General features: G+C 52.9%; 1 protein-coding gene across 1 annotated transcript in view; it reads right to left on the bottom strand.

Annotated features, from left to right (window-relative positions):
- FBN3 (fibrillin 3) overlaps positions 1-6,796 on the bottom strand; it is an 87,743-nt gene extending 80,947 nt beyond the window's left edge. Inside the window, exons 1-7 of the mRNA XM_073017018.1 lie at positions 6,457-6,796; positions 6,248-6,330; positions 5,278-5,376; positions 4,997-5,092; positions 4,010-4,105; positions 992-1,189; positions 769-894 (exon numbers count right to left, since the gene is read on the bottom strand). Coding sequence (XP_072873119.1) covers positions 769-894; positions 992-1,189; positions 4,010-4,105; positions 4,997-5,092; positions 5,278-5,376; positions 6,248-6,330; positions 6,457-6,623 — 865 coding nt within the window. The 5' untranslated portion in view covers positions 6,624-6,796. The remainder of the gene's footprint in view (positions 1-768; positions 895-991; positions 1,190-4,009; positions 4,106-4,996; positions 5,093-5,277; positions 5,377-6,247; positions 6,331-6,456) is intronic.
- Between the last annotated feature and the right edge of the window lie 17,210 nt (positions 6,797-24,006).

Below are 24,006 nucleotides of genomic sequence, written 5' to 3'. Positions count from 1 at the left end.
AGGGGGAGCCACAGCCCAAGGGACGGCCACCCGGGCAGGGGATCTGGGGAGTTGAGTGTGTTCTGGACTTGTGGACTGGACTCAAGCAAACGTCCCCTTTCTGGGCCTGTTTCCCCATCTCAAAAATGGTGGGGCCGGGTGCGGTGGCTCACGCCTGTAGTCCCAGCACTTTGGGAGGCCAAGGGAGGTGGATCACCTGAGGTCAGGAGTTCAAGACCAGCCTGGCCAACATGGAGAAACCCCATCTCTACTAAAAATACAAAAATTAGCCAGGCGTGGTGGCGGGCACCTGTAATCCCAGCTACTTGGGAGGCTGAGGCAGGAGGATCTCTTGAACCTGGGAGGCAGAGGTTGCAGTGAGCTGAGATTGTGCCACTGCACTCCAGCCTGGGTAACAGAGCCAGACTCTGTCTCAAAAAAAAAAAAAAAAAAAAGAGAGAGAGAGAGATAGAGCTGAACAAGGTGGTCTCACTCCTACCCGCTCTCTCCCCCTCCAGCCCCTCGGTTCACTCAGGCAGTGGGTGCCATCCAAGCTGCAGGCAAAACCTCGGGGACAGGGACACACGTAGCTCCCGACAGCGTTGGTGCAGTCACCCTGGAGCAGAGGCCGGGCACGCGGAGACGCTCATTCACATCTACATAGACAGGGACAAGGTCAGAACTGGGCACCTCACCAGTCTGACCCCTCTGCCTTCCTGCAGGGGAGCCTGAGCCCCCCAGACACAAGTCACAGAGGAGCTCCCAGGTTGTCCCTCTCCAGTCACCCACCTTCACATGCAACACTGCTGTCACCGAGCCGGTATCCAACTGGACAGTGGCAATGGAAGGAGCCCACCGTGTTGACACAGCTGCCTCCCTGGCACAGGCCTGGCACGGCCTGGCACTCATCCACATCTGCAAGGACAAAGCCCGGCAAGGGAGTGAGAGGCCCATCAGAAGGAAGAACCAAGCTGGCCAAGGCCTCCCACTCAGCCCTGACCCCACTATTCACCTTGGCAGGCCCCCGTGTGGATATTGGGGATGAAACCTCGGCGGCAGGGGTGTGGCTGTGCAGGGCAAAGTTCACATGGAAGGCCCCAGGCACGGCCCACAGTGGCACAGCAAAGTGCCTTGGTGCACGCGAGGCCTGTCAGCTGACGCTGGCACCCCTCGGGGCCCACTTGGCCAAAGCAGGGTCCCGTCCGGTAATCTGCAGGGCAGACAGATATGGGTACCTGGCTGAGGACTGCCCCTGTCTAGAGATCTCTGCGTCTCTAACACCTTCTCAGTGCCCCCTGCACCCACAGACCAGGCTTTACTTATGCTGCTCTCTTCCTAAATAGAATATCTTTCCTCCCCTTTCCCTACCTAACAAACTCCTATTCACCCTTCAAAACCCTTTTTTTTCAAAGCATTTCCTGACCAACTTCCAAGAGACAGACTAGGATCTCCAAGCCCATAAAGCTCAGGGCCTGTGTGAACATCCTGTCTGAACTGATGGGACTCCTTTCCCAGGCCTGTCCTCCCTTCAGGCCCGGGCAGGGACCCACGGACGCCCAGCTAAAAGGCATGTCTAGTACTTGAGCATATGCCTGGCCCTGCCATATCGCCCAGATTTGGGGAAGAATCTGTTATCTGCCTAAATTCTCTGGACCCCCAACATCACATCCCCAGTCCCCATCAGGCCCAGCCCAAGGTGACCGCATTGGTTCCCCCAACCCCAGTACATGAGCCCAGATGCGACTTCTTGGCTCTCTTCTCCAGATGTTTCCAATAAAGGAGTTAGCTCTCAAACAAGGGCAGCCCCTCCCAAGAGAAGAAGCCAAAGTCACCCCCAACTCAGGCCCCATAAGGAGGAGGGGCTTCACAGAGACCCCCCCACCCCCAGGCTGTCCTGATGCCAAAACGCAATTCCTAGTAGCTCCCCCACTTCCCCCTCCCCCTCACTCTCCTGCCACCCAGAGCTTGGCCCGCCTCCAACAGCCCATGTTCCAATTCTGCAGTTTCCAGAAGCCCACCCTCAAACCCAGGTCACTTCCCCAGCCCCTCCAGCTTCTAGTACCCAGGTCCTGCCTATCCTCGCTTTCCTGGGCTGAAACGCCACGCTGGGCACTCAGATGCCTCCTGCATCTGAAAATCTCACAAGCCTGGACGTCCCTGACACCACCCACTCCTGTTCTCTTTCTCTTTCTCAGCCCCCTGTGGGCTCTGTTTTTTCCGTCCATGCGTAAATGTCCAGGTAGCTGTCTCTGATGTTGCCGCTTTCTCTAGCGGGGATCCTCAGCTGAACCCTGGGCTTCAGCTCCCCATGGACAGAGCAGCTCCCACCGCCGTCTCAGCCCCAGGCTTAAGTGTCCAGCTGCTTCCCGGACAGCTTGCAAGTCCCCCAGCCAACAGAGAGCTCAGTCTTCCTCCTCCCTGCCAGGGTGCACCACTAGCTTCCCCCCAATTTTCAGACCAGGCCTGGGGTTCATCTTGACTCCTTCCCTCTTCTCTCCCCATCGCTGCCACACCTCACTGCTCACAAGAAAGTCATCACTGTGTCCATCATTCTCCTTTTTTCTTTTCTTTTCTTTTCTTTTTTTTTTTCTTTCTTTCTTTCTTTTTTTTTTTTTGAGACAGGTCTCGCTCTGTCTTCCAGGCTGGAGTGCAGTGGTGGGATCTTGGCTCACTGCCTCCCAGGTTCAAAAAATTATCACGCCTCAGCCTTCCCAGTAGCTGGGACTACAGGCACGCGCTACCACACCCTGCTAAATCTTTTATTTTTAGTTTTAGTAGAGATGGCTTTTGCCATGTTGGCCATGGCTGGTCTCAAACTCCTGGCCTCGAGTGATCTGCCACCTCGGCCTCCCAAAATGCTGGAATTGCAGGTGTGAGCCACAGTGCCTGGCCTCTTTTCTTTCTTTCTTTTTTTCTTTTCTTTTCTTTCTTTTTTTTTAAGAGAGATAGGGTCTGGTTCTCTCACCCAGGCTGGAATGCAGTGGCACCACCACGGCTCACTGCAGCCTCGAACTCCTGAGCTCATGCAATCCTCCCACTTCAGCCTGAGACTACAGATATGCACTACCACAGTAGGCTAATTTTTTACTTTTTGTAGAGGGAGGGTCTCACTACATTGCCCAGGCTGGTCTCAAACTCCTGGTACGTCCACCCTCTTAATTTTGGTAACAACCTCTCAGCAGAGGACCCCATCCATTTTAGCCCTCTTAAAAATGGGATCATTTTTAAGCGTTAGGGTGACTGGGTGTGGTGGCTCATTCCTGTAATCCCAGCATTTTGGGAGGCCAAGACAGGCAGATCACTTGAGGCCAGGAGTTTGAGGCCAGCCTGGCCAACATGGCAAAACCTCGTCTCTACTAAAATTACGAAAATTAGCTGAGCGTGGGGATGCATGCCTGTTATCCCAGCTACTCGGGAGGCTGAGGCAGGTGAATCGCTTGAACCTGGGAGGTGGAGGTTGCAGTGAGCCGAGATCGTGCCACTGTACTCCAGCCTGGGTGACACAGCAAAACTTTGTCTCAAAAAAAAAAAAAAAAAGAAAGAAAAAGAAAAAAAAAAAAGAATTAGAGTGCAATAAAGAGGGGGTTTGCCCATCTCATGAGGTCCAATCCACCCTACCAGATCCAGCTGAGGGGTCCCCTCCTCCAGGAAGCCCTCCCTGACTCCCTTCCGTGGAGCAGATGGTTTCTCTGTCCTTCATGTGCTCCAAGGCTGCCCCAACCCTTGTCTTAGCCTTGAAACCCCCAGATAAGAATCTTCTGCTTGCAGTTTCTTCTCCCTACACCTCAGACCGGCACATCCTCTCTTTTTCCTACCAGACTCCAACACAGGCCGTCGCTCAGAGCCAGTGAATAGCAGATGTTTTGGAGAATAGATGAGCAAATGAAAGAAATGTCCTCAGACTGCCCCAACCGCGGGAAGGAGGCCAGTTGGGGCCTGTCAAGGCCTGGCCATGTCTCAGGGGCTTCCAGGAAACCCCCTTTCCTCCATCAAGTCCCCTGTCTGCCTCCCACCCCTGCGTGCTTGGTACCTCTCTCACATTGAGGTCCCATGAAGCCGTACACACAGGCGCAGCGGTTGGGCCCAATGCAGCGACCCCCATTGTGGCAGCCGCGGTCACAGATGGCTGTGGAGGGAGAAAGGGTGGTGGCCGGAGGTCCCCCAGCAGCAGAGAGAGCTGGGGTTCACAGTAAACTCCTCTTCACCCAGGAATCCCCAGGATCTGGCCCAGGTTGAATGATAAGACTGAGGCTGGGCTCATGGCTCACGCCTGTCATCTGAGCACTTTGGGGGGCCAAGGCAGGTGGATCACCTGAGGTCAGGGGTTCAAGACCAGCCTGTCCAATATAGTCAAACCCTGTCTCTACTAAAAATACAAAAATTAGCCCGACGTGGTGGTGAGTGCTTGTAATGCCAGCTACTCGGGAGGCTGACACAGGAGAATTGCTTGAACCTGGGAGGCAAAGGTTGAAGTGAGCTGAGGTGGTGCCATTGCACACCAGCCTGGGCAACAGAGCGAGACTCCATCTCAAAAAAAAAAAAAAAAAAAAAAAAAGGCCGGGCGCAGTGGCTCACGCCTGTAATCCCAGCACTTTGGGAGGCCAAGGCGGGCAGATCACGAGGTCAGGAGATCGAGACCATGCTGGCTGACATGGTGAAACCCCGTCTCTACTAAAAATACAAAAACAAAATTAGCTGGGCGTGGTGGTGGGCGCCTGTGGTCCCAGCTACTTGGGAGACTGAGGCAGGAGAATGGCGTGAACCCAGGAGGCGGAGCTTGCAGTGAGCTGAGATCATGCCATTGCACTCCAGCCTGGGCGACAGAGCAAGACTCTGTATCAAAAAAAAAAAAAAGAAGAAGAAGAAGAAGAAAAAAGACTGTGACAATAAATGTCCCCTGCAATCTCCAGTCCAGGAATAAGGACCCCCTGGGCAGTGGGCAGCTGGCAGCAGAGACCAGTGCTCTGGGATCGCAGTCCCAAGTGTGCGAGGAGGGGAGTCCCGCGGGGATACTCACGCTGCCCACACACGGTGCCTGTGTAGCCCTTCTGACACACACAGGATGCCCCCCGGCAGGTGCCCCCATTCATACAGCTCACACTGCACCCTGACCCTGGGGACAGGAAGGTGGGATGCATAGTAAGGTGGAGACAGGCCCCGAGATGCCCTCCCAGGAAGGCTGCAGGACTAGGCATGCTCAGCCCCGCTCCTGTCCTTCAACAAAAGCAGCCCAGGCTCCTCGTGGAAACCGGAACCCTGTGACCTTCTCCCTCCCCTAAGAGGCCACTTCCCGCTCACCTCGGCTCACCCCGCAGCTGGGAGCCAGCGTCCCATCCGCACAGGTGCACAGGTTGGGCTGTGAGCAGAAGCCCTCACCGCAGGCGCGCCTACAGATGGCTGGATGGGTGCAGCAGGTGGCAGTCAAGACCAGGGCCGAGCCTGGACCATGCCTGCTCCATCAGTGTCCGGGCTGGCCAGAACACTGCTGGTCATCTGCATCCCCGGCTCTGCTCATAGCACACCACCCCTCTTTTCATGGGACATCCGCCCACTCTCAGGCTGGGCTGGGCAGGTGGTACGACCCAGGCTGTGGGTTGGTGATTCTGCCACAGCCATTGGGAGAGAACTGTCTTTGGGCCAGAGCTGCCGAGCTGTGAGGACAGAGCTGGAGGTGCTGGGGTTCTGGATACTGTGGTTGGGTGTCTCCTGGGAAGTGGAGTCAGATTCCAGAGACAGAGACAGAGACAGAAAGAGAGGGTGAAGCCAGAGAGAAGCAGAGAGAAAGAGACTCAGAGAGAGAGAGAGAGAGAGACAGAGAGAATCAAATAGATATACAGTAACCAAAAGAGAGAGACCAGGTGCGGTGGCTCACACCTGGAATCCTAGTACTTTGGGAGGCTGAGATGGGAGGATCGCTTGAGGCCAGAGTTCGAGACCAGCCTGAGCAACACAGAGACCCCCATCTCTAAAAAAAAGAATAATAAAGAAAAGAAACCAACGGAGAGAGACACGAGCAGAGATGAACAGAGAGAGGCAGAGACAAAGAAAGGGAACCAGAGAGACAGACAGATAGACACAAAGAGGTTGTAGGGCAAAGGAAATGAACATGGCAGGTTGGCCTGGAACCCTGAGGACAGATGCAAGGGCCATTCCTGTGGTTCAGCCAGAGGCCCCTGGCTAAGTCCCTGTGTAAACAGAGCTGGACCTGCAGGCAGGTAAGAGTGTCCCCGGCCTGTGCCCCCCACCTCCAGAAGGCAGCAGCACTCACGTACGACACACTGGCTCCTGCCAGGAAATGTCCTCCAGCCCGGACAGCAGTAAGCGTGGAACCGGGAGCCGCACACATTCGGCCTTCGGGGACAGCGAGATAGGTCTGGTGAGCCCCTGCCTGGGTAGACATCCCCCGGGCATTCCGCTGGCCCCAGGACAGTCCAATCCACACCGAAGGGGTCTCCCAGCATCCCAGGTACCACGCACCCCTGCAAGATGCCTGGGCTGCCCCGCCTCCGCACACGTCCAGGACCTGCAGCCTCCAAGGCCCCATCCCAGCGGCCTTGGCCACCTGCCATGCACAACAGGGCCGACCAGGCCAGCAGGAGCCGGGCCAGGGGGCCCCTTGCCAAACACAGACCCTCCAGAGTCATGGCGTGTCCCCTGGAGGCTGCGGAGAGGAAGCAGAGTCAGCCCTAGAAGAGCCCCCTACCCTGGCCATGGGAGACCCAACACAACGAGGAGGGCAGGGTGGTTGCCAAATGGGGCAGCCCTGGGGCCTCTGGGAGCCCAAGGAGGCATCCAGCCCCAACCGGGAAGCAGTGAACAGTCAGAGGAGGCTTCCTGGAGGAGGTGTGATGTTAAAGAAGGGTCTTGGGGCTGAGGGTGCACAGCCAAGACAAGACATGGAAGGGAGGGGAGAGAGGGCCAGGTGGGGCCAGGTGGGGCCAGGCGTTGTAGGAGTGGGCATAGCGGTGTCATGGAGCTTTTGCTCGTTTGTCAAGGACAATGAAGAGCCCTTGAAAAGCTTTGAACGGGAGGAGCAAAGTCAAAATGCATGTTAGGTGGAGTGGGGAAGGGCAGCAGGGTCCCCAGCAGAAACAGGGTGTCAGGAGGCTGGGGGCTGTCCAGATGGCAGAGAGAGGAGAGGAGCGGGAGGCTGATGTCATGGGAGGTGGGGGGCGTTGAGGAGATTCCTAAAGTTCTGGCTGGGAAGGTGGAGCCAGGAGAGCATCTAAGGTGTGAGGAAGGTGGTAAGTCGTGGGAGGCAACCACCCCACTGTCACTCAGTGACACAGATACCCCCACTCTTGCAACGCCTGGCCCCACCTGGCCCCGTGTCCCCTCCCCTCCATGTCCCATGCCCATCTTGCCTCAGCTGTGCACCCTCAGCCCCAAGACCCTTCTCTAACATCACACCTCCTCCAGGAAGCCTCCTCTGACTGTCAGGGCTGGATGCCTCCCTGGGTTCCGCATGGGCCTCAGGGCTGCCTCGGGCAACCACACCACTGTCCCTCATTCCGGGCAGGGGGCCCAGGCAGGGGCTGGAACTTCCCAATGCAGAGAGTACCCCTGTGCCCAGCAGGGAAGGAATTGCTGCTGTGCCCATTTCACAGATGAGCAAACTAAGGCCATCACACCATGTGTGAGGGGTTAAGCCTGAGCTTAAGCCCAGGAAGAGGAGAAGGAGGGTGAGAAGATCAGGAACGGAACTCGCTCCTGCCCCCCGTGGCTGGGTCTTTCCTGGGTCATGAAGGACGGGAGGAAGAAGACCGGAACAGGAGATGACCGTTTGGAGGGTGGAGGCAAAATACTTGAGGGAAAGAAGCCAGACCAAGTGGCCTTCCTGTTCCATTCAGGTTCTAGCGAGGAAAGAAACTGGGCCTAGGTGTAGAACGGGCGAGGAGGCCTGCTGTGTGGCCTTGGTCACGCCCCTCTCTGGGCCAACCGGGTTGTCCAAAGGCCCCGAGAAGGGAGAGACCCCTGTCAACGTTGGAGAGTTGGCAGGCTGGGGAGGGGCGCCCTCTTTTTGCTTCTCTGTTGTCCGGGTCAGTCCGCACTCCGAGAATCTGTGGACTCGAAGCAGCCTCGGGGCCTGCAAACCCTCCTCCCCCCACTCCCTCCGCCCCAGCCCCCTGCCTCGGGTGGGGTGGGGGAGTTGGGTGGGGTGGGAGTCTCTGGCTTGATTTGCCTCGGTCCCCCCTACACACCGCTGCCTCTACGAGCCACACCCTGGAGTTTGTGGAATGAATGAGCAGAGAAGGCGCGCCCAGCACGGGGTGTGGAGGCTGAGGGCCAAGGAGCGAGGGATCCCAAGCTCCGCCGACGGGGAGAGGGCGCCGCGGGAGCCCGCCGGGCGTGAGCTCCACCTGGCAGAGCCCCCGGCCGCGACCACGCTTGGCTCCGCCCTCACCTGTGGGGTCAGGGGCCCCGCGCCCCGGCCGAGCCCCTCCCGCTGGGTCCCCGCGCCCCCACTCCCCACTGCGGCGGGCGCCACTAGAAGGCGGAGAGGGGAGGGGGCTGGGCCCGGGGCTGCCCGGCTGCGAACAAAGGAATCCTCTCCGCCTCCCGCTGCAGGCCCCCCCGCCCCCGCCTTCCCCACCCTTCGGGGCCAACGATCTCGCCCTGCCGGGGGCCCCGCGCCTTCACCTACCTGCGAGGCGGCGCGCGTGGAGGCGGGCACGGCAGACGGACGCGCGGGACTCAGCGCTGCAGGGCGGGCTCCTGCGGCGCCGGGGACCCGGGGCGGGAACGCGAAGCCGAGAGGCCGACCCCGCCGCGTTCTCAGCCCAGAGCTGCCACTCGAGGGGAGTTGGGGGCGGGAGGAGTTGGAGGAGGGCGCGTTTGCACCTCGTAGCTCCCGGGGCGGGGACGGGGGGCTGCGATCCGGGGCGGGGAGAGAGGCTGCGGCTCGGGGAAGGGCCTGGGGCTCCGAGTGAAAAACTCCGATGGGCTGGAGGGGTGGGAGGGCGGACGGGGGGCTCTGGGCTGGGGGCGCCTAGTTGGGGCTGAGGGGGCCGCGTTTTCGGATCGAGATTGAGATGGAGGTGGGGCTCTGATTTGTGGGGCCTGGACGACAACCTGGGCAGACAGGTCCCAGGACTCACCTGGGCTGCCCTCCCACGGCCTCCCAAGCTGCCGCCCCCTCCCTTGAGCAAGGAGAATCGTTGGAAACTCACCTGGCTCTTGGAGCCTGGATTGTTAACTAGGCTGAGATCAGAGGCCCCTAAATATGTTGACAAAACATTGGGTAAAGATGTAAATCCCAGGGAGAAGGGCCCAGGTTTTTCATCTGGTTCTCAAAATGAAGAAGTTAACAATACAAACGGTGTAAACTTTCAAATCGCTTTGAACCTGTTTCTCCACCTACCAAAGGGACCAGACAAGAATTTCGGCTCGCTATCTGTTGTCAGTACTCTAAACAAAAATTTCCAGGTTTTTCCACCACCTTCCTACCTTTGAGAATAGACTTTTAACATGGGGATCTCTCAGAAGCTGTGCGTTGGGCCTGAAGCTGTTACTCCATCCAGCAAACTCCTATGCATCTGTCAAAGACCCGTTCAAAAATTCCCTCCCTATCCGCAAATTGTGAGTTTATTCTATTGAATTCCCAAAGCTGATTGTGCTGACTATCCCCCCACCACAATACTTCTGGAATGTAATAAATAAGTAAGCCCAATGGACTTGAAACCAGGTAACATAGTGAGATCCCATCTCTAAAATAAAAATTAAAAAAAAAAATTAAAAAATAAAAAAGACTTAGCCAGGCCTGGTGGCATGCATCTGTAGTCCCAGCTACTCGGGAGGCTGAGGCAAGAGAATTGCTTCAGCCTAGGAGGCTGGGGCTGCAGTGAGCTATGATCATGCCACTGTACTTCAGCCTGGGCAACAGAGCAAGACTCTATCTCCAAAAAATGGAGACCTTGTCTCCATTCCAGAAGTGCTCAGGTGGGAGTATATTGAGCACTGTCAGCTTTGGGAGTTCAATAGGGTAAACTCACAATTTACAGGGAGGGAGAGGATTTTGTTTTTGTTTTGTTTTGAGACGGAGTCTCGCTCTGTTGCCCAGGCTGGAGTGCAGTGGCACGGTCCCAGCTCACTGCAAGCTCCGCCTCACAGGTTCAGGCCATTCTCCTGCCTCAGCCTCCGGAGTAGCTGGGACTACAGGGGCTTGCCACCACGCCCGGCTAATTTTGTTTCTGTATTTTTAGTAGAGACTGGGTTTCACCGTGTTAGCCGGGATGGTCTTGATATCCTGACCTCTTGATCCGCCCGCCTTGGCCTCCCAAAGTGCTGGGATTACAGGTGTGAGCCACTGCGCCCGGCCTGTTTTGTTTTGTTTTTTGAGACAAAGTCTCACGCTGTTACCCAGGCTGGAGTGCAATGGCGCGATCTTGGCTCACTGCAACCTCTACCTCCCAGGTTCAAGCAATTCTCCTGCTTCAGCCTTCCAAGTCGCTGGGATTACAGGCTTGTGCCACCAGGCCTGGCTAATTTTTTGTATGTTTAGTAGAGATGGGGATTCACCATGTTGGCCAGGCTGGTCTCGAACTCCTGACCTCGTGATCCGCCCACCTCGGCCTCCCAAAGTGCTGGGATTACAGGCGTGAGCCACCGTGTCCGGCCTGGGAGGGGATTTTTGAACTAGGTTTTGATAGTTGCATAGGAGTTTGCTGTAGGAAACAGAACAGGCAAAGGCCTGGAGATGGAGAGAACTTAGAACAAACATGCCTGGATGGAGTGAGGTTGGAACTTTAGGGGAAAGGAGAAGGGCAGGGAGCAAGAGGAAAGCAGGAAACATAAGAAGAGGGTAGAAGCACCCAGGAGCCCTCAGCAGGCTCCCCACCGCCTCTGAGGGGAGACACAGTGGGGGAACTCACAGAAAGGGGAAGTTCTCCCAAGGCTCCACTTCCAGGTCTTAGACTGTGTCCGGGGAGCATTGAAGGCCCCAGGGTTAGGCTCGGGGAGCATTCAACAGACGCCAACTTCAGGGACAAGATCCAGTCATCCTGGCCAAGGAAGGGGTCCGTGGACCCTGTGAGTAGGGTCAGGTGGGGCGCTGGGGCATGGGGAGCGTGGACTGGGGAGGGAACCCCAGAATCAAGGTGGCCCAACAGAGACAGAGGGGTGGGGTTCCTGTTAGGGGGTGTGCCCAGGGGCTATTGTGGACAAACCAGTTTCCCCGGACACTTTGGATGCCTCTTTCCAGGCTCCTCTGCCAAGGTCCACTCAGAATTGTTCTGCAACAAATGTATCTTACATGGGCACGGGGACAAGCACCAGGTGCCCTAGAAGCAGCCCAGTATAGGTGCAAAAGGTGGGGAGAGATTGTCCCATCCCAGGGACATTGCACGGCCACTGTTGCCATGGCTGAGTCTGGAGCAGGGTTTTCCTGGAAGAATTGTGGGAAGGTAGTGACTCAGCCCTAGAAGTCTCCCTACCTGCTCTCTAGAAGCCGGGGGAGAAGGAAGCCAGACGGTGTGGCGAGACCAAGATGTGGAGCTGTTGGAAGTCCCTGCACCCGGAAGTTCTCAATGACAGCAGAGCGTGGGCAGTGGTTGGTTGTTCACAGCCCCCCACCCAGGCTACTGTCCACACCGCGTGCTGTGGTTTCAGACTTCTCATGATGCCACCCTGGTCTGTTATTGCCAGTTATTGATGTGGTATCACAGTGTCACCCCCCACTGTGCCCTCATTACATCACGCTGTTAAGAAGGGACATTTAGGCTGGGCACGGTGGCTCACACCTGTAATCCCAACACTTTGGGAGGCCAAGTTGGGCGGATCACAAGGTCTCAAGTGGCTAACATGTGAAATCCTGTCTTTACTAAAAATATTTTAAAAATAGCCAGGCGTGGTGGCGTGCACCTGTAGTCCCAGCTACTTGGGAGGCTGAAGCAGGAGAATTGCTTGAACCTGGGAGGCAGAGGCTGCAATGAGCCAAGATCATGCCTCTGCACTCCAGCCTGGACGACAGAGAGAGACTCCATCTCAAAAAAGAAGAAGGAATGTTTAGGCTTTAAATCCTACGCCGTATCACAGTCCACCCACCGAGGACTGTACAAAGCACACACATGGTCTTTCTATCAAAATTGCATCATCAGCCAGGCACTGTGGCTCACGCCTGTAATGTCAACACTTTGGGAGGCCAAGGCGGAGGATCCTTTGAGGCCAGGAGTTCAAGGCAAGCCTGGGCAACATAGCAAGACCCCATCTCTACAGAAAAATAGAAAAATTAGCTGGGCATGGTGGCATCTACCTGTAGTCCCAGCTACTTGGGAGCTTGAGGCGGGATGAGGGCTTGAACCCAGGAGTTTGAGGCTGCAGTGAGCTATGGTGTTGCCTCTGGACTCCATTCTGGATGACAGATCGTGAACCTGTCTCTAAATATATATGTATATCATCATCATCACCACGTTCCTATTCTACAGTCACTTGTCCCTATAACCCTGTCTCATTGTCACCTGTCCATGTGACACCCTGCTCTTTTCTGGTTGCTTCGCTACCTGGGACATGCCTGTCTCCTGTCACCTTCACAGCTGTACCTTTCTGCTGTGAGATTTCCCCCGGCTCATGGTCATACCATCATCCAGAGTGCCAGGGTTCTTAACATCACGATCTACTGGCATCAGCACCAACCAGGCTCAGCAGAAAGAGTGACCAAGCTTGGCAATGTCGCAGCCAGCCACGTTCACCCACATCACACGTGGATCAAGCCCCATGAAGACACCATTCATTACCACCTGGCACCTCAAGCCCTGATGTTGCTCAGTGATCCGAGATGCTGGCAAAATGAGGTCCCTCAGCAAAATGAGGTCCATGGGGGCTCCAATGGACACCCCCCAAGGTCCACCGCCTGACACCCTGGGTGATGGTATGACCATGAGCTGGGGAATATGTCCCAGCAGAAAGGTGAAGGTGTGAAGGTGACAGGAGACACTTTGAGTGACAGGGGCTCAGATGGGGATCTGGTGTTTTAAAGTTTGTTGTTGTTGTTGTTGTTTCTTTGTTTTTTAAAATGGAGTCTTGCTCTGTAGCCCAGGCCGGAGTGCAGTGGCGCAATCTCGGCTCACTGCAACCTCTGCCTCCTGGGTTCAAACCATTCTCCTGCCTCAGCCTCCCAAGTAACTGGGACTACAGGCACGCATCACCATCTAATTTTTTAAAATTTTATTTTGTATTTTTCGAGATGGAGTCTTGCTCTGTCACCCAGGCTGGATGTCACCCAGTGCCATCTCGGCTCTGCAACCTCCGCCTCCCAGTTCAAGTGATTCTCCTGCTTCAGCCTCCTGAGTAGCTGAGATTAAAGATGCCCGCCACCCACGCCTGGCTAATTTCGTATTTTTAGTAGAGACAGGGTTTTACCATGTTGGCCAGGCTGGTCTCGAACTCCTGACCACAGGTGATCCACCTGCCTCAGTCCCAAACTGTGGGGATTACAGGTGTGAGCCACCACGCCCAGCCCCTAGTGGGTGTTCTTTTTGTTTGTTTGTTTTTTGTCCCCAGCCACCCACCGCTGCCGCCCGGAGATGGAGTCTTGCTCTGTCACCCAGGCTGGAGTGCAGTGGCAGGATCTTGGCTCACTGCAACCTCCTCCTCCTGGGTTCAAGCAATTCTCCTGCCTCAGCCTCCTAAGTAGCTGGGATTACAGGCGTGCACCACCACACCCAGCTAATTCTTTTTTTTTTTTTTTTTTTTTTTCTGTTTGTATTTTTAGTAGAGACAGGGTTTCACCACGTTGGTCAGGCTGGTCTCGAATTCCTGACCTTGTGATCTGCCCGTCTCGGCCTCCCAAAGTACTAGGATTACAGGCGTGAGTCGCTGCACCTGGCTCCTAGTGGGTTTTAAAATTACAGTGTCACCTGTTGCTGTCACCTGTTGCCTCCCCATCATTCCCAGTTCCTGTGACATTGTCACCTGTTGCTGTCACATTGTCACACTATTAATGTCCCCCAGAGCTGTCCCCCCCTCCGTTGCTGCCACTGTCATCCCGTTAAGGTCACTGTGAGTCACTGCAGCCCCACCCTCCGTCTGACTTTCTGAGCAGCCATGGAGCCCCCCCTCATAGGTGGGACTTGACTGTGTGCAGGGCCAGTAGACCCCACATGTTCGTTAGCATGGAGACAGGAGTGTGCAGGGTGTGCCTAGGAGCACAGGGTCAGGGCTGGGGACAAGGAGATGGGAGGAGGGATGGGGAGATGCCTGCAGTGTGTGGAGTGCACTGGGCCAGCCTAGGCTAGGGTGGCTTGGGGACAGAGCCCTCTTTGTACAAGCACAGGAAGCAGCTGGGAGTCGGAGCATTGCGTACAACGCCAGGAGTTTGGCCACATGCCCAGGAATGAGGCTTGGAGCGAGGAGGGAGGCCGCGGAGGACCCAGGAAAGCTCCGAGGAAAAGATCAGGCTGGATCCTCATAAGAGACCCCCAAGACAGGTTCTGCTATCATCCCATTACACAGATGAGGAAACTGAGGCACAGAGCCACCAGATCGCCACTGGGACCCCACCACCAGGAAAGAATACATACAGGCAAATTTGAACCCAGGCCACTAAGCTGGAAGCCTTCCCCATGGCCTTGGGCCCCTGCCCCATTGCCTTGATGTTCTAGTCAGGGGAGCTGTCTAGGGTCCATATACAATATATTATTTCTCTTTCCAATAAACACACGTTTGCACCTTTATACATTGTGTATTTCTGTATTTGCCCTTTTTCCTCTTTGTAAAAATAATTAAAAAAAAAAAAAAAAAAAAAAAAAGGCCAGGCGCAGTGGCTCAAGCCTGTAATCCCAGCACTTTGGGAGGCTGAGACGGGTGGATCACGAGGTCAGGAGATCGAGACCATCCTGGTTAACACGGTGAAACCCCGTCCCTACTAAAAAATACAAAAAACTAGCTGGGCGAGGTGGCGGCGCCTGTAGTCCCAGCTACTCAGGAGGCTGAGGCAAGAGAATGTCGTAAACCCGGGAGGCGGAGCTTGCAGTGAGCTGAGATCCGGCCACTGCACTCCAGCCTGGGCGACAGAGCGAGACTCCGTCTCAAAAAAAAAAACCAAAACAAAAAACAAACCAAAAAAAAACAGGGTCTCCCTCTGTCACCCAGGCTGAAGTGCAGTGGCGAAGATCACAGCTCACTGCAGCCTCGAATTCCTGGGCTTAAGCAATCCTCCCACCTCAGCCTCCAGAGTAGCTAGGACTACAGGCATGTACCACCTGTCTAATTCGTAATTTTTTTTTTTTGGCCGAGATAGGGTCTCACTATGTTGCCCAGGCTGGTCTTAAACTCTGGGATCAAGTGACTCTCCCAACTCATCCTCCCAAAGTGCCGAGATTACAGGCATGAGACATCGCACCTGGCCTCTTTCTCTTTCTTTCTTTCTTTCTTTTTTTTTTTTTTTTTTTTTTTTCTTCCTTCAGATGGAGTCTCGCTCTGTCGCCCAGGCTGGAGTGCAGTGGTACAATCTCGGCTCATTGCAACCTCCACCTCCCAAGTTTAAGCAATTCTCCTGCCTCAGCCTCCTGAGTAGCTGGGATTACAGGCACCTGCCACCTCCACGCCTGGCTAATTTTTTGTATTTTTAGTAGAGACGGGGTTTCACCATGTTAGCCAGGCTGGTCTCAAACTCCTGACATCAGGTGATCTGCCCTCCTCAGCCTCCCAAAGTGCTGGGATTATGGGCGTGAGCCACAGAGCCTGGCCTAGACATTTCATGTAAATGGAATCACACACTAGGTGGCCCTTTTTTTTACTTTTTTTTTTTTTTTGTGACAGTTTCCCTCTGTCACCCAGACTGGAGTGCAGTGACATGATATCGGCTCACTGAAATCTTCCACCTCCCTGCAACCTCCCCCTCCCAGGTTCAAGCGATTCTCCTCCCTCAGCCTCCCGAGTAGCTGGGATTACAGGTGTGATCCACCACGCCCAGCCTACATAGCCTCTTAATCTGATTTCTTTCACTTAGCATTATTTCTGAGGCTCATCCACGTATTATGTGTCAGTGTTTCCTTCCCTTTATTTTTTGTTTGTTTGTTTGTTTGTTTGTTTTTTCAGACAGGGTCTTGCTCTGTCACCCCAGCTGGAGTACAGTGGCATGATCACAGCTCACTGCAGCCTCCACCTCCTGAGTTCAGGCAATCCACCTGCCTCAGCCTCTGGAGTAGCTGGGAATACAGGTGCATGCCACTACACCTGGCCAATTTTTAAAATTTTTTGTACAGATGGGATCTTGCTATGTTGCCCAGGCTGGTCTCAAATTCCTGGCCTCTAACAATCTGCCTGCCTCGGTCTCCCACAGTGCTGGGATTACAGGCATGAGTCACCATGCTGGCCCTCTTTTTACTTCTTTTTTTTTTTTTTTTTTGAGGCAGAGTCTCGCTCTGTCACTCAGTTTGGAATGCAGTGGTGCAATCTTGGTTCACTGCAACCTCTGCCTCCCAAGTTCAAGCAATTCCCCTGCCTCAGCCTCCCAACTAGCTGGGACTACAGCACACGCCACCACGCCAGGCCATTTTTTTTTTTTTTTGTATTTTAATAGAGATGGGGTTTCACCATGTTGGCCAGGATGGCCTCTGTCTCCTGACCTCATGATCCGCCTGCCTCGGCCTCCCAAAGTGCTGGGATTACAGGCATGAGCCAGTGAGCCACCACGCCCAGCCTCTTTTTACTTCTTAATACATCTTGGCAATATTTCCATGTCGAGCTGGGAGCAGGGGCTCACACATGTAATCCTAGCACTTTGGGTGGCCAAGGCAGGCAGATCCCTTGCGCCCAAGAGTTAGAGACCAGCTGGGGCAACACGGCAAACGCTGTCTCGACAAACAGTACAAAGATTAACCAGGCATGGTGGCAGGAGTCTGTAGTCCCAACTACTCAGGAGGCTGAGGTGAGAAGAACACTAGAGCCCCAGATGTCTGAGAGCCCCAGATGTTACTGTAGAGGCTGCAGTGAGCCGAGATCACATCACTGGACTCCGGACTGGGAGACAGTGCAAGACCCTTTCAAAAAGAAGAAAGAAAGAAGAAAGAAAGGGAGGGGAGGGGAGGGGAGGGGAGGGGAAGGGAAGGGAAGGGAAGGGAAGGGAAGGGAAGGGAAGGGAAGGGAAGGGGAGGGGAGGGGAGGGGAGGGGAGGGGAGGGGAGGGAAAAAGAAAAAGAAAGAGAAGAAAGAGGCCGGGCACAGTGGCTCACGCCTGTAATCTCAGCACTTTGGGAAGCCGAGGCAGGTGGATCACAAGGTCAGGAGTTCAAGACCAGCCTGGCCAACATGGTGAAATCCCATCTCTACTAAAAATACAAAAGAAAAATAGACGGGCATGGTGGTGGGCACCTGTAATCCCAGTTACTTGGAAGGCTGCGGCAGAGAATTACTTGAACCCAGGAGGCACAGGTTGCAGTGAGCGGAGATCGTGCCACTGCACTCCAGCCTTGGCGTCTCCAGATGAGGCGCCCGTCAAAAGAGTGAAACGCCGTCAAAAGAAAGGAGAAAGAGAGAGAGGAGAAAGAGAGGAAGGAAGGGAGGGAGGGAGGGAAGAAAGAGAAAGAGAGAGAAAGAAGAAAGAGAGAAAGAGAAAGAGAGAAAGAGAGAAGGAAGGAAGGAAGGAAGGAAGGAAAGAAAGAAAGAAAGAAAGAAAGAAAGAAAGAAAGAAAGAAAGAAAGAAAGAAAGAAAGAAAGAAAGAAAGAAAGAAAGAAAGAAAGGCCGGGGTGCAGTGGCTTATGCCTATAATCCCAGCATTTTGAGACACCATGGTGGCTTTGAGGTCAGACTTCAACTGGATTAGGATTAGTCCTGCTGGGAGAAGGGAGGACTTTGGCACCCACTGCCAGCTCTGCCATCTGCACCCATTTATCTGGGGCCCCAATGCCTGCCCAGCCTCTCTCGCTCTGGTCCCATACCCGCTGGCAAAGCGTGCTCTTGCAGCTTCCTGCCCTGCCCCCTGAAACCTTAAGGGTGCCATTAGTTAAGTCAGACAAGAAGACTGACACTCAAAAATGAAGTTGGTTAAGTGCAAATGGTCAGATCCAGAAACCTGAATATCACTGATCTTCAGAAAATGCACATGTGCCAGGGCATTCATTGGCACTCAATAAATGCTGAATGAATGGATCAGTAAATGAATGAATGGTGAGCAAATCTGATATGACCGGAAGGAAGGTGTGGAAGTTGCTTGTGGAGAGATGAGCAGGACTCAGATTGAAAGGAGTCTTGAAAGCTAGGAGGGTGGACGTAACCAGGCGGCAGCAGGGAGCCATGGTGGGTTCTAGGCAGGGAGCCACACCATCTGATTTGTTTGAGGACCTAATTGCCAAGAGGGAGTTAATCAAATCTGTCACTAGGGGGCACTCAAGTCTTCCCATAGATTGTTAGGTGGCCACTGGTCACAGGGAGTTTTTGAGCATTTGAACCAGTTCTATGGAGATGTAAGTGTGAAATCCACACGGAATCGCAAGCACTTCATAAAAGAAAAGGAATGTAAGATGCCTAAAATAGCAATGACAGGGGTGAAATGTTGATATTTTGGGTACACTGGACTAAATAAATTACATTATTACAATTTCGTCTGTTTCTTTTTACTTTTTAAAATGTGGGTTCTAGGCCTCTCAGTGGCTCACGCCTGTAATCCCAGCACTTTGGGAGGCCCAGGTGGGTGGATCATGAAGTTAGGAGTTCGAGACCAGCCTGGCCAACATGGTGAAACTCCGTCTCTACTAAAAATACAAAAAAAAATTAGCTGGGCATGGTGGCAGGCACCTGAAATCCCAGGTACTTGGGGGGCTGAGGCAGGAGAATCACTTGAAACTGGGAGGCAGAGGTTACAGTGAGCCAAGATTGCACCACTGCACTCCAGCCTGGGCAACAGAATGAGACTCCATTTCAAAAATATATATATAAATAAGTAAATAAATACAAAATAAAATGTGGGTTCTAAAAGAGTTAAGATTGTCCATGTTGGTTGCATTAGTTTTTACTTTATTTATTTTTTATCAGGCAAGATCCTGTTCTGTTGCCCAGGCTGGAATGTAGTGGTGTGATCACGGCTCACTACAGCCTCAACCTCCCAGGCTCAAGCAATCCTCCCACATCAGCCTCCCAAGTAGGTCGATTACAAATGGACACCACCACACCTGGCTAACTTTTGTATGTTTTGTAGAGAAAAGGTTTCATCATGTTGTCCAAGCTGATCTCGAACTCCTGGGCTCAAGCGATCCTCCTGCCTCCGCCTCCCAAAGTGCTGGGATTACAGACATGAACCTGACCTTGCATTTATATTTCTGCTGGACAGCACTGGTTTAGAAAAAGGAGTTACTGTTTTCTTCAGCAGTCATCAGGGGTTGAACTACCCTCTCTTTTTCTCTTATTTCCTCTTGCTTTGGTCATTCTTCACGTTAACAATCTACCAGGTTCATTAAACAGGTTCATTAATCTCTTTGTTCATTAAACAAAGGTAGATGTTCATAAACATATAGACCAAAAAGAGAGGATGGGGTTATTGTTTCATAAATATGGAATCATATTGAACACACTTTTTTTTTTTTTTGAGACGGAGTCTCGCTGTGTCTCCCAGGCTGGAGTGCTGCAGTGGCGAGATCTCGGCTCACTGCAAGCTCCGCCTCCCGGGTTTACGCCATTCTCCTGCCTCAGCCTCCCGAGAAGCTGGGACTACAGGCACCCGCCACCGCGCCCGGCTAATTTTTTTTTTTTTTTTTTTTTTTTTTTTGGTATTTTTAGTAGAGACGGGGTTTCACCGTGTTTGCCAGGATGGTCTTGATCTCTTGACCTCGTGATCTGCCTGCCTCGGCCTTTCAAAGTGCTGGGATTACAGGTGTGAGCCACCGCGCCCGGCCTATATTTTTAATTTTAATAGATGTTGCCAGGTTGTAGATATTGACAAACTGATCCTAAAATTGATACAGAAAGGCAAAGACAGAATAACCTACAAAATATCAAAGAAGAACCAAGTCGGAGGACTGTCACTATCCAATATCAAGGCGTTCTGGAAATCTGCAATAACCAAGACAGTATTGGCAAAAAGAAGACACACAGATCAACAGAACAGGATATAGAGTCCAGAAATAAATCCACACAAATATAATCAATTGATCTTTGACAAAAGTGCACAGGCAATTCAGTGAGAAAGGACAATCTTCTTGCTATCTATACAATGAATGTGCTCCCTGCCGATGCACATAGAGGCCAATACATGGCACCAGCTTTTGAGAAAATAAAAGCTTTATTTCAAGTCGACTGCAAGAAGACAGGAAGAAACACTCAAATCTGTCTCCAGGAGCTGCAGGCTGGGGCAGCTTTTATAAGCGTAGGGTAATGAGGCGTGTTCTGATTGGATCTTGCACTGAAGTGATGCTGGGAGGCATGATCTGATTGGATCTGGCCATGGGGTGATGCCAGGGCTCTCTCTGATCGGATCCTAGGTCCTGTCATGTGGTGTCTGCTTCTTAATTCAGTCTCCACTCCTCTCTCCTCAGTGGGAGCACTTAGGTTCTGGCTGTGGTTTCAGGCTTGGTTCACCTGGACATGCTCAGGTTATGTGACCTTTAACCTGGGGGTCAGTGGCAACTGAAAAACCACTCACGACTTTGCTACATAAAAGCTGAACCACCGGGGCCCGGCACGGTGGCTCACGCCTCCAATCCTGGCACTTTGGGAGGCTGAGGCGGGCGGATCATGAGGTCAGGAGATCGAGACTAGCCCAGACCATCCTGGCTAACACGGTGAAACCCCGTCTCTGCTAAAAATGCAAAAACAAAATTAGCCGGGCATGGTGACGGGCGCCTGTAGTCCCAGCTACTCAGGAGGCCGAGGCAGGAGAATGGCGTGAACCCGGGAGGTGGAGCTTGCAGTGAGCCAAGATCGCGCCAGCACCACTGCACTCCAGCCTGAGCGACAGAGCGAGACTCCAAAAATAAAAATAAAAAAAAAAAAGTTGAACCATTGGGAGGCCGAGGCGGGTGGATCGGCTGAGGTCAGGAGTTCGAGACCAGCCTGGCCAACATAGTGAAACTCCGTCTCTACTAAAAATACAAAAATTAGCCGGGTGTGGTGGTGCTCACCTGTAATCCCAGCTACTTGGAAGGCTGAGACTGGAGGATCGCTTGAACTCAGGAAGCAGAGGCTGCTGTGAGCTGAGATTGTGTCATTGGACTCCAGCCTGGGTGACAGAGTAAGACTCTGTCTCCAAAAAAAAAAAAAAAAAAAAAGTGAACCAGATTAGTCTGGTGTGGTTACATTTTCCACAGATGGTGCTAGAACAATCAGATGTCCATATGCAAAAAATAGGCACAGACTTTACACCTTTCATAAAAAATGAATGCAGCCAGGTGCAGTGGCTCACGCCTGTAATCCCAGCACTTTCGGAGGCTGAAACAGGAGAATTGCTTGAGCCCAAGAGTTCGAGACCGGCCTCGAACATAGTGAGAACCCATCTCTACAAAAAATTTTAAAACTTTTTTTAAATCTAAAAACAAAACAAAACAAAACAAAAATGAACACAGGACAGATACGGTGGCTCACACGTGTAATCCCAGCACTTTGGAAGGCCAAGACAGGTAGATAACCTGAGGTCAGGGGTTCGAGACCAGCCTGGCCAAGATGGTGAAACCCCGTCTCCACTAAAAATATAAAAATTAGCTGGGAGTGGTGGTGGGCACCTGTAATCTCAGCTACTTGGGAGGCTGAGGCAGGAGAATCACTTGAACCTGGGAGGCGGAGGTTGCAGTGAGCCGAGATCACGCCACTGCACTCCAGCCTGGAGACAGAGTGAGAGTCAGAAAAAAAAAAAAAAAAACTGAAAAATGAACACAAAAGAGAGCATAGTGAGGCACCTAGAATTGGAAAATTCACAGAGACAGAAAGTAGAATGGAGGTTACCAGGGGCTGGGGGAAGAGGGAGGAGGTGTTATTATCATCATCATCATTATTAATATTATTTTGAGACAGTGTCTCACTCTGTCACCAGGCTGGAGGGCAGTGGTACAATCTCAGCTCACTATAACCTCTGCCTCCCAGGTTCAAGAGATTCTCCTGCCTCAGCCTCCTGAGTATCTGGGACTATAGGCATGCACCACCATGCCCAGCTAATTTTTTGTATTTTTAGTAGAGACAGGGTTTCACCATGTTGGCCAGGATGGTCTCGATCTCTTGACCTCATGATCCACCCACCTCGGCCTCCCAAAGTGTTGGGATTACAGGTATGAACCACCGCGCCCAGCCAGTGCTATTATTTAATAGGTACAGATTTCCTGATGGAAAATGTTCTGGACATGGATGGTGAGATGTTACAGGAAAGGGCGCCCAGTTCAGACTCCAAGAGAGGGTTCTTAGATCTCACACAAGAAAGAATTCAGGGCAAGTCCATAAAGTGAAAGCAAGTTTATTAGGAAAGTAAAGGAATAAAAGAATGGCTATTCCATAGACAGAGCAGCCCTGAGGGCTGCTGGTTGCCCATTTTTATGGTTATTATTATTATTATTATTATTATTATTATTTTGAGATGGAGTCTCACTGTGTCACCCAGGCTGGAGTGCAGTGGCGTGATCTTGGCTCACTGCAAGCTCCGCCTCCCGGGTTCACGCCATTCTCCTGCCTCAGCCTCCCAAGTAGCTGGGACTACAGGCGCCCGCCACCATGCTCGGATAATTTTTTTTGTATATTTTAGTAGAGACGGAATTTCACCGTGTTAGCCAGGATGGTCTCGATCTCCTGACCTCGTGATCCTCCTGCCTTGGCCTCCCAAAGTGCTGGGATTATAGGTGTGAGCTACTGCATCCAGCCGGGTCTTGCTCTTTTGCCCAGGCTGGAGTACAATGGCATGATCACAACTCACTGAAGTCTAGATCTCTAGGGCTCAAGCCATCCTCCCACCTCAGCCTCCTGAGTAGCTAACACCAAAGGTGCATGCCACCACACCTGGCTAATTTAGTTTATCTTTTGTAGAGATAAGGCCTCACTATGTTGCCTAGACTGGTCTCGAACTCCTAGGCTCAAGCAATCCTCCCACCTCAGCCTCCTGGGTACCCGGTATACAACCACAGATGTGTGCCAATGCATCTGGGCACAGGATTCGCTTGCTTTTCAGCAAATTGCAACAGAAGGTCACAGAATGACAGAACTGAGATCTGATCCAAGCGTCTGTGGAGGGTGCAGCTGTCAGACCCTGTGGCGAGGTCAAATGCGCAGGTGGGTGGCTAACTTGGGTTCTATCCCTTAGCCCTAGTAACACGTGCGGAGGAAACCCCCTTCCCTTGCTGCTTGACCAGCTGTCTGGGGACACAGGAGCCAGGTAGGGCAGGGGAACAGACCCTAGGGAAAACAAGGGAAAGTCCCAGCCACTGGGAAGGCAGAGGTGGGACGATCGCTTGAGTTGCACCACTGCACTTCAGCCTGGGTACAGAGTGAGGCCCTGATCCAAATAACAATACATAAAAATACAGAAAGAGAAAGAAATGACAGCATGTGGAAAAGCCTACAGAGAAGAGAAACAATGAAGTGCTTCCTAGTTTGGGGGGTCTTTGGGAGATGGGGCCCCACAGTAGGGGACTGGTCTTTCTGTGAGGTTCATTTGAGGCCAGAAGTTTCTCTATTTTCTGATGCTTTGGCATCTTGGACCTTGCTAATGCCGGAGAGACAGCTTCTCCCAGGGTTTGCCGATTTCTTCAGGGTTAGCTAATTTGTTCGAGAGTTTGCAAACAACTGGCTTGTCCGAGAGCACACACAGTTCCTCACACCCCACGACCACATTTTTGCAGAGCTGTGACAACTCAAGCCTGTTGCCCTGACCTGATTGTTTTAGGGCCAGGTGCCAGGCAATTAGGGACAGCACGTATGCACCAGAGCCTGGAGAAATTATTCAAATTAGTCTGTGGCAACTTTCATCTGCCTCACTGTGCCTTTCTCGTGGAAACTATAATAGAAGATCTTACCCACATTTTTTTTTTTTTTTTTTTTTTTTTTTTTTTTTTTTTTGAGACGGAGTCTCCTTCTGTTGCCCAGGCTGGAGGGCAGTGGAGCAATGTCAGCTCACTGCCACCT

The sequence above is a fragment of the Chlorocebus sabaeus genome, chromosome 6 (genome assembly GCF_047675955.1).
Source record: "Chlorocebus sabaeus isolate Y175 chromosome 6, mChlSab1.0.hap1, whole genome shotgun sequence".
Taxonomy (NCBI): domain Eukaryota; kingdom Metazoa; phylum Chordata; class Mammalia; order Primates; family Cercopithecidae; genus Chlorocebus; species Chlorocebus sabaeus.
This window is presented reverse-complemented; position numbering and strand designations above follow the sequence as displayed.